The sequence below is a fragment of the Curcuma longa genome, chromosome 17 (assembly GCF_044706935.1).
Source record: "Curcuma longa cultivar G26 ecotype Majalengka, Jawa Barat chromosome 17, ITB_CL_G26_1.1, whole genome shotgun sequence".
Taxonomy (NCBI): domain Eukaryota; kingdom Viridiplantae; phylum Streptophyta; class Magnoliopsida; order Zingiberales; family Zingiberaceae; genus Curcuma; species Curcuma longa.
In genome coordinates, this window is record NC_133877.1 from 9,446,337 (window position 1) to 9,463,278 (window position 16,942).

Sequence of the window (16,942 nt, forward strand, 5' to 3'; positions counted from 1 at the left end):
TCATATGCCGAGAATTAACTGAAGTACGGCACATAAGGTTCGGATAGTTCATGAGACAAAGACTCGAACAGGAGGATATTCAAATAAATAGAGAAAAGGAAAGAGTTCTTTAGAATACGCCATGAACAGTAGCAGCAGCAGTTAATTCAATGAGTGATCAGTTCGTAGTTAAAGTTAAGGCGTAGCTCCTCTTGTTGAAACTATTACTAATATTCGGCAGCTGAGGCATAGCACCTATAAGTACTCTACTCGTTCGCTTGATCGGGACACAGCACATTGTTAAGCAAATGCAATGCCCTTGCCTTATAAGGTTCAGAAGAGTATAGAATCTTTGTATAACGAGTACTCTATAGTAAGGAAGAGATTTGATTGGAGGTACAAGAAAGAACTGGAAAGGAAATGTTCGGACAGGAAGGTACGAGTGATAACGACGTCAACTCCAACACTATTTCAACAGGAGCAGAGCCAGCCTAAGCTGCTTCATAAGAGGTGAAATAGGGTTTCAAATGAGTTTCTTTTCCGGCTCTTCTTTTACCTTTTTGTCTTTCGAACCTGAATAGACCAAGGCAAGACCTACGCTCATCAGGGTACTTTGGCGATCCGATTCCAAGGAAAGAAGAAGGTCCGAGGTTACGACGGGGAGGCACGGACGCGCGGTTATGGGTTTTTCCAGTCGATGATGGAAGCTACCCTTACCTAATGGAGGGCCGTTCACATCGACTCGACGGGGCACATCGTCAGTCTTTCTCCCCGTGGAAAGTGAGGCAGTGGTTCAGTTCAGCCCCGGATTCTGCTCTCAAGATCCGACTAACCGCTCATCGATTAATGATTAATCCAATGCTGCTCTATCGGTTCATGAGTACAGCTCTCTCGATTCAATGTGTATACATAGCTGGTTGTAGACTGGTCTATAAGGTAAGCAGGTTCTAGACTAATGTAATGAGAGGGTCTATAAGGTAAGCAGGTTCTAGACTAATGTAATGAGAGGGTCTAGTAATTCATCCCCTGTTCGATAATCTTCTCTCTCCTATAGTCTCCTACTGCACGCTCCTCTAGTCTCTTCCTGCATAGTTCGCTCCTCCGTCTCGTAGTACTTCCCTGCCCGTAGCCGACCTCGATCAAGCCGAGTCAAGTCCTCAAATGATAAAGTGTGATCTTATCTTCCCTCTTCGCAAGTATGATCTACACCTCTTCGCCGCACATCTTTCTTTCGTTTCGCTCCTGCCGGCCTCATGCCCGTAGCTTCAATGGTTATTTATCCTCCGTACAGGAAGGATATAGAGTACAATGCGAACTGGCACCGTCGAGCGACAGAAAAGCAGACAGCTGTCGAATCCGAGTCCGCGGAGGAGTTGAGTGGAGTATTCAAGGTATCCCAATAGTCTCATATCTTCATTGCTTTCCCCTTCATCAGCGATAGGCATTCCCTGCCCTAACCTAATCTAATTTGTGTTCTCGGTTAGTCGGTTAGCTTTCAAAGGACTGAAAGAGAAGGAAAGATCGGACTAGCATCATCGGACTACTACAAGACATAGACACTTTCTACGCTACGAAGATAGAACGGTACGAGAGTGTTCGAGACGTACTTTCATTCATCGGACTACTTTCTGTTCTGTATCGCTCGCTTATAGTTCTTTCTTCTCTCTTGTGTTGTGGTCGAGTTGGTCTATCGATTCACGGCCGGGCGCACCCTCGCTCGAGTCGATATCGGGATGCACGCGTATCCGTGCCGAGAGAAAGCATTAAGGCGGACTACGTCAATCGCACCAGAAGATGGATGAGTTCCAGTACGAGAGGTGAGAAGCCCTATATACAGGGATAGGCTATTCAACCCTGTATATATATTGGGAAAGATCTGCCCCCATATATATTATTCAGACTGGGACTCGGGAGTAGCTCATTCAGGAGTTGCTCTAGAGACAGTTGTTATTATTGTTTATGCCGGCGAACTCTCTTTCACCCTTCTTTAGTAATTTGTCCCGAACGAATACTTGAAGGAAAGGAACGAGTGATATGATAACGACGTAAGCAGCCGGCTTAGGCGTGTTAGCAGCCTTTTCCGAGTCCGTTCCAGTTGCTTTTGTTGCTCACGTCGCTATCGCACCTTGATGGAAGTCAGAACTTATTACCTCTTAATATTTCCTCTCTCTCTCTCTCTCCCTATCTTATCTTGTTTAGAAAGAGACTTCCGCGTCATTATCATTCGCTCCTAAGGTCGAGCCTATCCTTACTTATATTATAGTCGGCCCTATCTTATCTTGTTTAGTTCGAGCTATCTGGCCTCAGCAACTGATAAGGGTATAGTGAATGGCTTTGGGTAGTACTAATCTAAGCTCTATATATAGACCTTGATCAAGTCTTCATTAACTTATTATCTTATCTTCATTGGTTTAGTCAATTGTTTTGAGTTTTTAGATGATTGTCCTTTGCCACACACTAACTTTTCTGGCCACTATAGTCAATTGTATGTACCATCAATCAATACATCTTATTAAGCTTTTGGATTGTCATTGTTAAATAGGTTAATTATTCCATTGTAACCGCATAACTATTCTATTAGCTGACTCAATCTTCCATCAGTCGACTATTATCATAAACTTCAAGATCATCAACTATATCAACAAATTAACCATTCCTTTATAGCAATAGAATTGATTCTTGGGTTGACTCAAACTATCATCACTTATCAATTGAATAATCAGTCAACTAGTTTACAAATAGAAATGAAAAGAAATATTTGATTTATTTTTGATTTATCCTGAGTTGACTAACCAGTTGACTCAAAATTCAGTTGATTGAAAAATAGATTTAGTCGATTGTATCATTGATGTCATTTCTAAGGTTTAGTCCATGCCTAATTTAACCCACAATAAACCTCTTTAGACATTGCGCTCGCACTCATCTTTGCACAAAATAAAAACAACCAAGAGTATTACTTCTTCTCCAGAACTTTGTGTCTCAAGAAGCCTTGCTTTCGGTTCTTCTTCTTTTGTTAAGCATACGGACACCCTTAATATGTTGAGACTTCTATCTATCAACCATCAAGTATCCAGTCATGTTTGACCTGCTAGAACTCTCTATTGCTCCTTTAATACTTGTGTCAAATAATCTGCACTGCAAATTGATGCATCTTATTAGTAAACACTACATATTAATTCTAACTTCAAACTTTTGTCCAAACATCAAAACCACTCAAGAGCATGATTGAACCAACACTTATTTTACACTTCTAAAATATTTGTGACTTTAGGTGTTATCTACATATCTTTTATCTTTACTCATGTTGAGCTGATCTACATCATTTGCTTATTAACTTCTCTTTTATTTTTAAGGTGTGCTCTATGGCGACCTTGGTATAAAGAAGCGGTTTAGTGATTGTGGTTTGGGTTATTGCATGAAAGCCACTAGGCAATGGACATACAAACTTTGAGTTTCAAACTATATCAAATCTACCCTGTCAGTGTTGTAATTATTTTTTGAAACTTTTTTATGCTCATATTATTATCACTATCATATTGTCCACACTATCATCCATTTCTAGTATAACTCATCTGAAGAGTTGCCATAATGTTTCTTACCCTATTCTTCATGGTAGCAACCAGCATTTCATGATTCAAGATTGACCACACTGATAAGCCCAACTCCAAATCCTGATCCTGAAGGCCATTTGTCAAACCATAAATAAGTATATGTGTTCCATGAGCTTTATGAGATCTTTCAATTGGTAAGACCTGTTTTTAGCTTCGAGCAGTATATAGCATCCACTGCCTTGTAGTTATTAGTGCTAAATTACCTAGATCAATTGGTTTGGCACATTTATGCCAAGCCATAAGATGTCTGCCATTGAAGACTCATCTTGTTCTGATCTTGGAAGCATTCTGAACTACCCATTTTGGAATCACATAGACAGAAATCATTTTTCAGTCCCAATTGACAGATACCTATGCAACTGTTGGAAGATTTGTTGTAGTTTATCTTCAAAGCACTAAATATTGAACAGCAAGTTAGGATTACTTTGAAATTTCTCACATTGTTCACTTCCCCTTTGATGATAATGAAGGTATTTTCAGCACATTGTAAATGTATCAGGTTTCTGTTATAGTCTGGACAAACTGGCATGTAATTGAGAACTCCATTATTACATTACAGTTGTTCCTCGAGATTCTGCAAAGTATATCTGAAAAGAAGTTGAGCCAAAAGTGTTGATAATGAATCTTCATTATTACAATTATTAAGATAGGAGGTAACCGAGACCTTTAAGTATTTAAGATTATTTTTGTAAAAGGATGGAGGGATTAAGAAACATGACTTATATAAAATACAAATAGGATGGTTGAAATGGAGGAGAATGTTAAGTGTTCTTTGTGATCGTAAAGTACCTCTAAAATTTAAAGAGAAATTCTACAAAACGACAATTAGACCTGTTATATTATATAAAGTTGATTGTTGAGCTAAAACTCAAACTCATAAGCAGAAGATGAGAGTTGTAGAGATCTATGGATGTGCATTCATGCGAGGATGGACTTGATAAAAAATAAAAACATTAGAAAAGTTAAAGTTGCACCTATTATGGAAAAATTTGAAAGACATGTTAAAAATGGTACAGATATGTACTTAGATGATCAATAAATGTTCCACTTAGACGATGTAAAACTATGACAAATACACATATCAAATAAAGAAGAGAAAGATTAAAGAAGACTTTATTATAATAATAAAATTTATTTAAATATAGATGATGCTATAATAGCAAATAGTGGATAAAGTCCAACGTCATAGAAAAATCTATATCAAAGGAGTGGACTCTCATGGATAAACTTAGTTATTATTATTGTTATTTGTGCTGGCAGTACACTATCAAAACTGTCATCCCAGTCACACTATCAAAAACTTCTTAATGGTCCACTCTAACTAAAACAGTTTGTTTGCTCCTCTTAATTTTTGAGTGGAATCACCACTCCTCCCAACTATAAATTAATGTTGGCAAACCACTTCAAGGTCGAAGTAGCTCTTCAACCACTCGAGAGTGATTAATGATTACTTGAGCTTTGCACTTTTTTCATGGAAAGACAGACTCGTGTATATGGATATTTTGTTCGGCGTTTCTTTAGGTGGTCACTATCCTGTTCTTTCTTTGTTTACGTGAAACAGAGTTGATCTGTTCCCACCATTGTTGACTTAATTAGTGTATGAATCAATATCATGATTTCAACAAAGACAGAAAAGCAGTTCGTGTAACATACAACTAGTCATAAAGATATGTTACCCTTTAATTACTGACATTACATGATGTCAAAGCCATAATATACAATTATATAGAGAAAGCCTGCAAATGCAACGATCTATCGACCTTGCTATGGCTTAGGGTCGTGCTGCGTGTAGATGTAGTCCAAATGCGCCTCATACAATAACACTCTTCTCTTGAGACATTCCTCATTTCCACCCTCGCATTTCTCCATTTCTATCAACTGAAGAAGAAGAAGAAGACAAAAATGCTAATAATTTCTTGGTTCACAATTAGTCAAAAGTATGAACAATTTCAGGATGAAGTCTGCACTCACATTTTCCCAACACGAGTCCTCTTCCTCCAGATCCCCTGCATGCTTCACATGCTCAAGCCCTGTAGCTTCTGTTTGCCAAAGAAGAGACACATTTGATGAGAAGCCATTAACGAGGGATTATATATTAAAGACCGGTCTGATGCTCTTCGATTAAGTATGCAGTTAGTTGATTAACAACCTAGTACAGGTCTTGGCGGCCAAAGGAAACGAGAAGCCGTCGTTGTGGTGAGGAGGAGGAAGAGGAAGAGGAAGAAAGGAGAGTAATAACGCATAGCGCCTGCAGGTGGGAAATGGGAGGGTAGAGAGGAAAGAGCAGGAGCAGACCATATATATAAAAGCCGAAGACAAAGCGAGCGGGACAGGGAAACAGCGCCAAAGGGAAGACGACAGCTTTGCAGGGGCCATTCTCCAGTCCCTACATTAATGTCAATCTATCTATCATACAAGTTTAGAACTGGAGCATGTCGTCCTCGGGGTAATGGTGCAACGGTAGGACATTCGGGTTGTAATCTAAGGATCCGGGGTTCGATCCTCAGCTACGGCATATTTGCAGGAATTTTCATTCAAATGGGGAACGCAATTAAAGGATGTTGGGCATTTGGATTGATCGCCGTATGCGCTTCCTGATTTACCTTGGTGGTCGGTGGGAAACTTCCGTGGGACCGGATCGATCACTCCCAGAGATGTGGCTACTGGGATTATCATTTTTTTAGAACCGGAGCATGTCCCTGGGGCAATGGTGCCACGGTAGGACATCTAGATTGTCATCCAAGTACTTATGATTCTCTCAGTTACGGTGTATTTGTAGGAATTTTTCTTCAAATGGGAAGCGCAATCAAAGGATGTTGGACATCTGGACTGGTTGTTGCGTGCACTTCTCGATTTACCCTGGTGAAACTTCCATGGAACCAGACCGATCACCTCAAAGATAATATGATTGAATTAATTATTACGAGACAGATTTAGTAAAGTGGACAAGAATAAAATTTCGATGAAGTCGAGACAATATTCAACTCCTCGTAATAATAATTAACTGTAACTTTTCAATTTACTTTTTAATAATTGACACTAATACGTATACGAACATGAGAATTGGCTCAAGAGAAAATTGAAAGTCGAGTGTGTGCTTTGGATGATACTTCACACCCCGGATGAGAAGAACATCAGTGCTTGGCTTAATTATTGGACGTGCGGGAACCATCACTTTTTCTCGTTAAAGAAACACAACCTTTTTTTTAAAGGTTCGATCGGATGTCTGTGAGTCTTTTTAGGGAATTCAACTTTTTTTCTTCAACATTTAAATAGGGTATTATAGAAAAATATAAGACAATTGGAACAACATGCTGAAATAAATGTTTGGTCCACACTAGCTCTTTCTCTTTTTCTTTTGTATTACATGATTGTTACAATAATAGAAGGATAATCAAATATAGGTGACAGCGAAATTTACGACGAAAATATTTTCGTTGATAATAACTCATCACAAACTTCTGCGATGAAAATCTACTTATTCGTTGCAAATATGGCGATGAAAATAATTTTCATCGCTAAGTTTGTTTTCATCGCCAAGTTTGACGATCAAACCAAATTTTCTACGGCAAATTTGGCGACGAAATCTTATTTTCATCGCCAATTTGACGACGAAAATGAGATTTTATCACCAAATTTGGCGACGAAACTAAGTTTCCGTCGCCAAATTTAGCAACGAAAACATTGTTTCGTCACCAATTTGACAACGAATTCCATTTTCGTCTCCAAATTGGCCATGAAATTCTGTTCTTCGCCAAATTGGTGACGAATTACTGTGTACCAAAATATTAGCGACGATAATTTAGTGACGAAAATGAGATTTCGTTGCCAATTTGGTGACGAAACTGGGTTTTCGTCGTCAAATTAGCAACAAAATCTCATTTTCATCGCTAAATTATCGTCGTCAATATTTTGATACACAGTAAAATTTCAATACATTTGCGACGAATCTATTTTCGTCGCAGACTTCACCATTTGCTAAGAGGCCGCGCCTCCGGGTCTTCACCCTTTACCAAGTCTTCAATCCTGGACTTTCCTGTGAAGTCAATTCCCACAAGTTAGATCACCAACATTGCCTAACTTAAACTCATTTTAGCCAAACATTAAAATGCAATGATACTTGGGGCCAAATTGCACTAATAAAATGTTCTCCATAAAAGACATGAGATAAGTGACCCATATCCTCGAGATTAATATCTATAGAGATAGATCAAAGAGGTTGCTTGGTCTTTCGAAGTCTACACAAATAGACAAGGTGCTAAAAATGGTTTAGCATGATTGAATCCAAGAAAGGTTACATACCCATCAGGCATAGGGTTTATCTTTCGAAGTCTATGTGTTCACGGACAAAAGATGAGAGGATTTACATGAGTAAAATTCCTTATGCTTCTGTAATAGAATCTATCATATATGCTATGATGTGTACGAGGCCTGATGTATCATGTACTCTGAGTGCCACGAGCGAATACCGGTCTGATCTAGGAATGGAATATTGGCCAACTGTCAAGATGATCCTTAAGCACTTACAAAGAACTAAGGATGTGTTCTTGGTATGTGAAGATGGTGATATGGTTACACACAGGTATACTGATGCCAGCTACTAGACAAGACAAGGATGATTCCACGTCTAAGTTTGGGTACATATTCACTTTAAATTATGATGCAATAAGTTAGAAGTATTTCAAATAAGACATCATTACAGCTTATAAAGCAGCAAATGAAGTGGTTTGGATTAGGAAGTTCATCACTAAACTTAGAGTGGTTTCAACCATTATTGAAGTATTACTTGCGTACTGCAACAACAATGGAGCAATCGCGTAGGCGATGGAACCTAGGTCTCACCATCGATCCAAACACGTCCTTCGGTGATATCAATTAATCAAAAGGATCATTAGTAGAAGAGAAGTACAAGTCAAGATCAAGATTCCCACCAAAAGAAACCTTATGAATTCTTTAATCTCTACCTCAAAGTAAATTTGAGGAACACATAGAGGCGTATGGTATTGGATACTATAGCGATTAGACTTAGGCCAAGTGAGATTCTATTATATTTGAGAGGTGTCCTAAGACAATCGCTTTACGGTTATACTATTTATTGGATAAATAGTAATTCACTATTTGAGTGTATATTTTATATGTGTTTGATTGGATTTTAAACTAAATTACTGAATGTCCGCAATACGATTCATAGCATGAGAGAATTTGTGATTGGATCACAATTGGTGAACATCTCTATATGTGTAATTATGAATGTGTTAAAATTATCACATTTGATTAGCACGGACATCATCGATTTTATTGAGACTAGTGATACCTACGGCTAGAGTACAGTCGTTGTCAAGTAATAAAAAGTATCGAATTCACAGGGACTGTTGATAGTTATAGTGATGTCACAAGGCTAATTATCTAGACTCTAAGGAAAGCGAATAGCTTGAGAATTATGGATTGTGGATATGGTAGAGAGAGAGATTGGCTTGGGGATTAATGGGATGAGATGGATAAGTCTAGGATTTTGGTTTCACATCAATGCTAGGTAACGTCCATAATCCATGTTTACTCCTTTACTCTCCATGTTTACCACCTTGTAGGGATTCTAACTGAGATACCAACTTGACCTCGTCAGACTACGTTGGCATTTGATCATTATCCTCTAATGCTATGACTACTAGTTGGAGATGATACCTGATAGTCCGGTTATATGGCTCTCCCGCTGTCACCGAACACCCCAAGCATACTATCCCGATATCCTACTCTCTGTCACCAAGTACCCCTATTAAGGATCTCTTCTTAGTGATCATTAGCTGTTAGCTATCCCTTATGGGAGTTTAACACCATGTAGGATTCACTTCGGAAAGTCTGGTTATAAGGTTTACCTCTTATCACAAGGCACCCCGAGCATACGATCCTAAGATCTCCCTACACAGTAATATACCCCTCAAAATCATGTATATGCGCTCACACAAACATATCATCAAACACGTTCAAGGCACACAATACATGAAACAAGTATAAATACTTCATAAAATAGGGAAAAAATAATATGAACTAGTTCTTACATCACCATCATTGCATTAATGTTCATCCTACATCCTAAACTCATGGATCTACTCCATTACAAGAAGGCTACAACAAGAATGCAAGAAAATCACCATCTACAAAAGAGGTGAGGACTTTATTAGGAATCGAGAGATGGCTAGAGGGGGGGGGGGGGGAGTGAATAGTCTCTCTTCGCAATCGATTTTTCTCCTACAATCGGTTAGTACGCAGTGGAAATAGAAAGAAAAATAACTAACTAAACAGGGAAAGAGATGACACAAGGATGTACGAGGTTCGGGGATAACTTGCCCCTACTCCTCGGCGTGTCCGTAAGGTGGACGATCCCTTGATCTTCGGTAGATCACACCCCCGATGAATCCGACTAGATAATTCTCCTTCTAGGTGGAGAGATCTCTCCCCAACAAATCTTACAGATATCGAATAAGCACAGAGATAAGAAGAGCTTGAGGCAGTTAACAGAATAAGAACTTACAAAACCACTGCCTCAACTTAACCACAAAACCAAAGATTAGAATGTTGGGTTGCAAGAGTACAAACATAATCCCACATCTAAAACACATGGGAAAGATCATGAGTTTAAAAGGATGAAAAGTATCTCCATTGGCATGAGGCCTTTTGGGGAGAGCCCAAGAACAAAACCATGAGGGCTTAGACCCAAAGTGGACAATATCATGCCATTGTGGAGATGTGGACATTCTTTAGACCCTACAAGTGGTATCAGAGCGAGGTCACTCTTCACCGGACTAACCGGCGGAAGAGTCATGATCTAGATCTAACCATGTGGGAACCCTCGGGAAAAAACAAAGGAAGTAGGGAGGCTCGAACCATGAGGGACATGGCAGCCGGATCATGAGGGACATGGCAGCCGAACCATGAGAAATGGCAGCCGGACCATGAGAAATGATAGGCGAGCTTCCAGTGGTCCTTTGTTTGAGGGGGGGATTATTGGGTTGCAAGGGTGCAAACATAGTCCCACATCTAAAACACATGGGAAAGATCATGGATTTAAAAGGATGAAAAGTATTTCCATTGGCATGAGGCCTTTTAGGGAGAGCCCAAGAACAAAACCATGAGGGCTTAGGCCCAAAGTGGACAATATCATATCATTGTGGATATGTGGACATTGTTTAGACCCTACATAGAAGATTCACCCGAGAGCTCTCAAGAATACCAACACTTGCAGCACCTCAGGCGAGAACTCAAGAAAGAGCAATGAACGCAAGTAGAGAGTGCACAATTCACAGAATCACCGATTTCTTTCTTTCTTGAATTCTTGAATTGCTCTCTACTTCTCCATCCTCTTCTTTTATCTTCCTCTCTTCTGCTCATGCACCCACGCCTACTGAACCAACTGAGCTCCTCTGAGCCCTCCGGCACACTGAAGTCATCCTCCTCCAGTTGCCAGGTGAGTTCAGTCGTCGTGTCAGTAGTCGTTTAAGCTGAAATTAGCTATCAAACAAATCTGGTAAAATGGAAAGTCAAACCTTGACTCTCCTCATTGTTCCTTCATTTGAATTTGAATATCTGCAAACTCAAAGCAAACATCAGCAACAAATCGCAAGCAGATCAGAGAATCAAAGAGCAGATCAGAAGAGCAGAAATACGCAGAATATAACCATAATCGATCAAGACATCGATTAATAGAGAGTGGAATCGATTACCACCCTTGTAATCGATTCTAGCATGTCTTAATCGATCAGACGATCGATTAAGCCTCCATATAATCGATCACGTGATTGATTAAGTGTCATAACCTGGTTTCTCAGTAAATCCTGTAATCGATTAAACTTGTTCGTAATCGATCAAGTAATCGATTACGGTGGGTTCTATGGGATATCCAATTTCTCACAGAATGCTCTGTAATCGATCCGGTGATCGACTAACCATCCTAGCCATTGGTTAATCGATCCACCCATCGATTACATTGAAGTGACCATACAATCTGATCACTTGGTCAACTCGTGTCTCATCCGAGCCAACCACATTGGACCATATATTCAGAGAACAGGCTCCAATGATCCAAGCCTTCTCCGACCATAGTCCGGTACAGAGAACGAGCTACCGAGCCCTCTCTGATCTAATTCAGAGAACGAGCTCTCGAGCCCTATCTGACTTCATTGGATACAGAGAACGAGCTATCGAGCCCTCTCTGACCTAGTCCGGAGAACGAGCTCCCGAGCCCTCTCCGATTCCATCTGGTCCAGAGACCGAGCTACCGAGCCCTCTCTGACCTAGTCCGGAGAACGAGCTCCCGAGCCCTCTCTGATTCCATCTGGTTCAGAGATCGAGCTACCGATCCCTCTCTGATCTCCATCTGATCCAGAGAACAAGCTCCTGAGCCCTCTCTGACTCCATCTGGTCCAGAGAACGAGCTCCCGAGCCCTCTCTGACCTAGTCCGGAGAACGAGCTCCCAAGCCCTCTCCAACTCCATTTTTTACAGGTGACAGTCGACTGATATGGTAAGATCAGTCGACTGATACTAAGTTATTACATCTGATACGCCTTATCAGTCGACTGGATTTAACTCCAGTCGAGTTATTTTTGGAGATCAGTCGACTAACTTTGAAGGACAGTCGACTGATGGCAATTAGAATGTATAACGACTCGACTGAGCTTCACATCAGTCGACTGAAGGTGATGGACTCGACTGGATGTGTTCATCAGTCGACTGTCATCTATTATTTCGAGCAAGCAGAAGGTAAGATGACTCAACTGATCGACCACATTAGTCGACTAAGGGCAACATCAGTCGACTAACTTAAATCTGTGTCAACATCAAAATAACAATCGGGATAAACTGCATCAACATTTTGGTTATCTTAGAAAAACTTCTTTGAAAGAAATTGGTGTTCTCAACATTTTGTAAGTTGAATTTCATCTTATCCTACAATCATCAACCAATCTTTTTTCATGCAACTTCAATTGCTTCACAATTTTAGCAAATTGAATGAGTCTAATATATGTCCTTCTAATGAAATCCACACTCTAACAAATTACATGAATAATATCCTTAATTTCATTGAGGTCATTATGAGCTATAAGATTTGAAATATATGCATATAACTCGGGACATGAAATAATTTTCCCCCATAAATTAGATTTCTATTTATTTTTAAGAAATCTACCTTCATATATTTAATTGCAGCATCATTAGCACTCATATTATCAACAGAAATAATATATATCTAATTCAATTTCTCATGCCCTTGCACACTTTAAAAGGGTATCTGAAATTTGAAAACCACCATGAGGAGGAATATATATGGAAAAAATAGAGAACATGTTTATTCAATTTCGATGAACAGGGATATAACCAGGGGCAATGGTGGCAGCCATCCTCCCCCTTCCCCCTCCCCTCAATTTTTAATGCAAGAGGTATAGGGGTATAAAAATGAGAGGTGAATGAGAGGGTGAATGGGGAGAGCCAAGGGGGATGGCGGTGCACCCCCCACCATTCTCCTCTTAATTTTTTATGCAAGAGGTGCAGGAGTATAAAAATGGAAGGCGAATAGGGAGCATTGAAGGCACAATTCTTATAACTTCTCACAGAATCAGATATGTTCATGGCCAAGAACATACACATCCATGAGGATGAGTTGTATTAGGGAGAGTCCTGAGTGAGATATGTTAATATTTATACAGACGACATAACAGTTCAAGGACATTGTGTCTATTGTCAGTTAGTAAGCAAATATGTCTTCACAAGGGAAAATTTAAAGAGTAAACCTACTAGTCCTATACTAGACTCAACTACTAAATGCTATCATATACCTTGCTTCCATTTATGTGAGGGATTGTTAAAAATGTTAATAAAAAAATGAGGTGGATGAAAAAGGAAGAAACTCTATTGTGAGTGAGAGTTTAGTCCCATATTGGGAGTTTCATGACTTTATTGTTGGTTTATAATGTTTTATAAGCATTAATGTTATCAACATATGCATGGGAAAAGATTCTCTGTCATGTGTGAGCTAGCAGGAGAGTACAAATGTAGGGTCTGGATTGTATTGAACTAAGTTGACTCTTATACGAGCACAACCTGCATGTGTCGAATGCTAAATCGATCTGGGCAAAATTTGTCTAAGCGAATGAACTAATATTTTACCACATGAATCATTCTTTTGCTTGTTGCTCAAGTATAATGGATGAGTTAATACGATTAGTGCAGAATCTATAATTGTCGACTGAAACTACCAACCTACGGTTGACATTTCATTGACGAGTAAAGACAATGAATGACTTTTATTCGACCGTTTGCTGCAACGGAGGTATGGAGCTCCTATATAAGGAGGCCATGACAGCGGGCAGAAGCAATAGCAAGAAATCCATCCACTTCATTCTCCTATTCTTCTTAGCCATGCATTTTCTCTAAGTAGAATCTTCGTGATAGCATTCAGGTACAATCTGAGGTCGCCATGACCAACCCGTGCTTAGTGGTGATCGCGATCAATCATTGTATCTTGAGAAATAGACATTCATCATAAACTTGAAGCATAGTCGAAGGGGAATGAATTAAGAAAACTACGTTGAATGTATGCCTCAACATCTCCTATTCCCGACTAGGTGACCTAGTTAGACTCGACAGTCAGGCAACTTAGCTTCCTGACTTATAACTCGGGAAACTTCTTGAGTACTCAGCGTCACTCTCCGACCACTCGGCACAATCTTCTAGCAACTCGGCAAGAGTACTCATGTCCCAACTCAGTATGTGGGACCAAGAGCATCCTGACTCAACACTTAGGACTAGGTTCACTCAGCAAACCTCTCGGCTTCCACTCGAGCTCGGCAAGCATCAGGCTGCTAGACCTCGCAACACTCAGGAGAGTGACATCCCACTCGGGCACCTCAACCAGCTCAAGTACTCGACAACTTGAGCAATCGAAGGCATGGGCGCTTGACAACTCACCTAGGATAACCAAGTAGCATGGAGCTTGACAGCCTAAGATTATCAGCTCAGGTTATCCAATAGATAAATCTGAATTTGATTTCAATATTCAATAAATTTTCCCTATATCTTTGACGATGATTGTCCAAAATGCAAGACTGTAAGTCCGAATGGGAAACAATTGGAGGAGCAAGGAGGGGAGAGGTTCGAGCGTAGAGGAAGACACCATTAGTTACTTATGTGTCCATGATGTTTACAAAACTTAGTAATGTACATAGAGCTTACGAAGCTTGTGGCTCAACATGGTCAAGTTATGTTATTTGACTCGGCACAACTAAATTGGTCTAGCTCAAGGTTTAGAGGCTTGTTGAAGTTTGAAGAATGATAGTATGATATAATATAAAGTTGTAACAATCGGAAGACAACATGTGAGAGATTGTGTGTGATCTCTATGTTCACACTTTTGGGTTAGATAGGCTTAATCGAGAGCCTTCGATAAGGGAACTTGATTTCTTAGTTGTTGTCTAGGTAACTTATTCTAAGAACTTTGTGAGAGGCTTTTACAATGTGTAAGTTGACTAAAATCTAAGATTGAGTCAATTGATATTTATTTGAGTCAATTGATATTGATTAGAATCTTGTGTTCGAGCAAAGACTTAGGGGCCGCTTGGTAGGCGGGTTTAGGAGAGGGGAATGGGAATGAAATCTATTTCATTCCCATTCTTAATGCTTGGTAGACGGGAATGGATATCCAAATAAGGATATGATATCCCTATTTTCATACCCTACCCCTCCCCTGGTTATCGCAAAAACCCATTCCCACGCGCGGCGGTATTTTTTCTCGTGGACGACAATAACCCCGCGACTAACCCCGCGACCTTTCTTCTTCCCCATCCGCCGCGATTCTTCCCCCTTCCTCACGATCGCCTCTCTGCTGCGCGCCTCTCTGCTGCGATCGCCCTCTCTGCTGCGCCTCGGATCGCCTCTTTGCTGCGCGCTCCGCCGCGATCGCCGTCCCTACTGCGCGCGCTTCTCTGCTGCCACGATCGCCCTCCCTACCGCGATCGCCCTCCCTGCTGCGCCTCGGATCGCCTCTCTGCTGCTGCGCTCCGCCGCGATCGCCGTCCCTGCTGCGCGCGCCTCTCTGCTGCCGCGATCGCCCTCCCTGCCACGATCGCCCTCCCTGCCGCGATCGCCCTCCCCTGCCGCGCGCTCCTCCGCCGCCTCCCTTCGGCCGTCGCACGCGATCATCATCCCCTGCTGCCTCGCACGCGATCGCGCTCCGTCGCCTCCCTTCGGTTCGTATTTGATCACAAAAGTAGGGAGACAGTGAATCGTCATTTCAATCTATGTCTTCGAGCAGTTTTACAATTGCACAATATATTGCTGAAGAAACCTGAACCGGTACACGATGATTGTGAAGAAGATAGATGGAAACCATTTAAGGTAAGAATTTTTTAATCGCCTATACTTCTTTAGTTGTATTGTATTTTTATTTCAATCTATAATTTTAATAATTATATCCAATTATAGGGTTGTTTAGGTGCTTTAGACGGTACTTTTATCCAAGTGACACCCCCTAAAGAAGAAAAACAACGTTATCGCACAAGGAAGGATGGGATTGCAACAAATGTATTGGGAGTGTGTTGCCCAAAAATGCAATTCATATATGTGTTACCTGGGTGGGAAGGTTCTGCCCATGATGGTCGAGTACTTCGTGATGCCATCAGTAGGCCATCTGGTCTTAAAGTACCCCAAGGTAAATAACAAATATTTTTTATTTTGAAGTTGGAATTATGACGGAGTTTCAAATTTCTAGGAGACTTGCATTTATTAATTTAACTAGTGTCTTTGGTGTAGGCTGTTATTATTTGGTTGATGCTGGATATTGCAACTCAAATGGATTTCTAGCACCTTATCGTGGGCATAGGTATCATCTCAATGAATGGGAAGGTCGTCATCCCGAGACAGCCGAAGAATTTTTTAACATGAAGCACTCTAGAGCTAGGAATGTTATTGAGAGGTGTTTTGGATTGTTGAAGGGCCGTTGGAAAATCTTAGCTTCCCCTTCATTTTTTCCAATGCAAACCCAAGTTCGTATTATCATTGCTTGCTGTTTGCTTCATAACTTGATCCGTAAATTCATGAGCCATGATCCTCTGGAGTGTATCCTTGATGAAGATGAATAGAGTGAAGATTATGACAGTGATCGCGAGACTGAAACGGAATACATACGAACGATTGTCCCAACTGATCAGTGGACTATATTTAGAAATAATTTAGCACTCCAAATGTTTAATAATTGGGAAAATGAAGTATTTGATATGGAATGACTTCGTTATTGTGATGTTTGATGTATTTTTCTATGCAACTTTGTAAAAACTTTTATATGTACTCTTATTTGCAAGCAAG

At 40.4% G+C, this 16,942-nt stretch overlaps 2 protein-coding genes across 2 annotated transcripts; one reads left to right on the forward strand and one right to left on the reverse strand.

Annotated features, from left to right (window-relative positions):
* Positions 1–5,272: 5,272 nt before the first annotated feature.
* Positions 5,273–5,833, reverse strand: LOC141848275 (uncharacterized). Its single transcript, XM_074736326.1, has 3 exons — positions 5,740–5,833; positions 5,562–5,629; positions 5,273–5,468 (listed from the first exon to the last, which is right to left on the reverse strand). The coding sequence occupies exons 1-3, from the start codon at positions 5,831–5,833 to the stop codon at positions 5,355–5,357; spliced, it is 276 nt and encodes a 91-aa protein (XP_074592427.1). The 3' UTR covers positions 5,273–5,354.
* Positions 5,834–14,700: 8,867 nt separating this feature from the next.
* On the forward strand, positions 14,701–16,719 carry LOC141848355 (uncharacterized). Its single transcript, XM_074736383.1, has 4 exons — positions 14,701–14,734; positions 15,291–15,976; positions 16,064–16,289; positions 16,391–16,719. Exons 1-4 carry the CDS (start codon positions 14,701–14,703, stop codon positions 16,717–16,719), a joined length of 1,275 nt encoding a protein of 424 aa, XP_074592484.1.
* The last annotated feature ends 223 nt before the right edge of the window (positions 16,720–16,942 follow it).

Bases quoted from the DNA above. Each gene is read 5' to 3' on its own strand.
- LOC141848275 (XM_074736326.1), bottom strand. From the start codon at position 5,833: ATGCGTTATTACTCTCCTTTCTTCCTCTTCCTCTTCCTCCTCCTCACC. The intron at 5,630-5,739 runs GTTGTTAATCAA...TTTGGCAAACAG, and splicing joins GCCGCCAAGACCTGTACTAG to AAGCTACAGGGCTTGAGCAT. The intron at 5,469-5,561 runs GTGAGTGCAGAC...CTTCTTCTTCAG, and splicing joins AGGACTCGTGTTGGGAAAAT to TTGATAGAAATGGAGAAATG.
- LOC141848355 (XM_074736383.1), top strand. From the start codon at position 14,701: ATGGGAAACAATTGGAGGAGCAAGGAGGGGAGAG. The intron at 14,735-15,290 runs GTTCGAGCGTAG...TATCCAAATAAG, and splicing joins GAGGAGCAAGGAGGGGAGAG to GATATGATATCCCTATTTTC. The intron at 16,290-16,390 runs GTAAATAACAAA...TCTTTGGTGTAG, and splicing joins TGGTCTTAAAGTACCCCAAG to GCTGTTATTATTTGGTTGAT.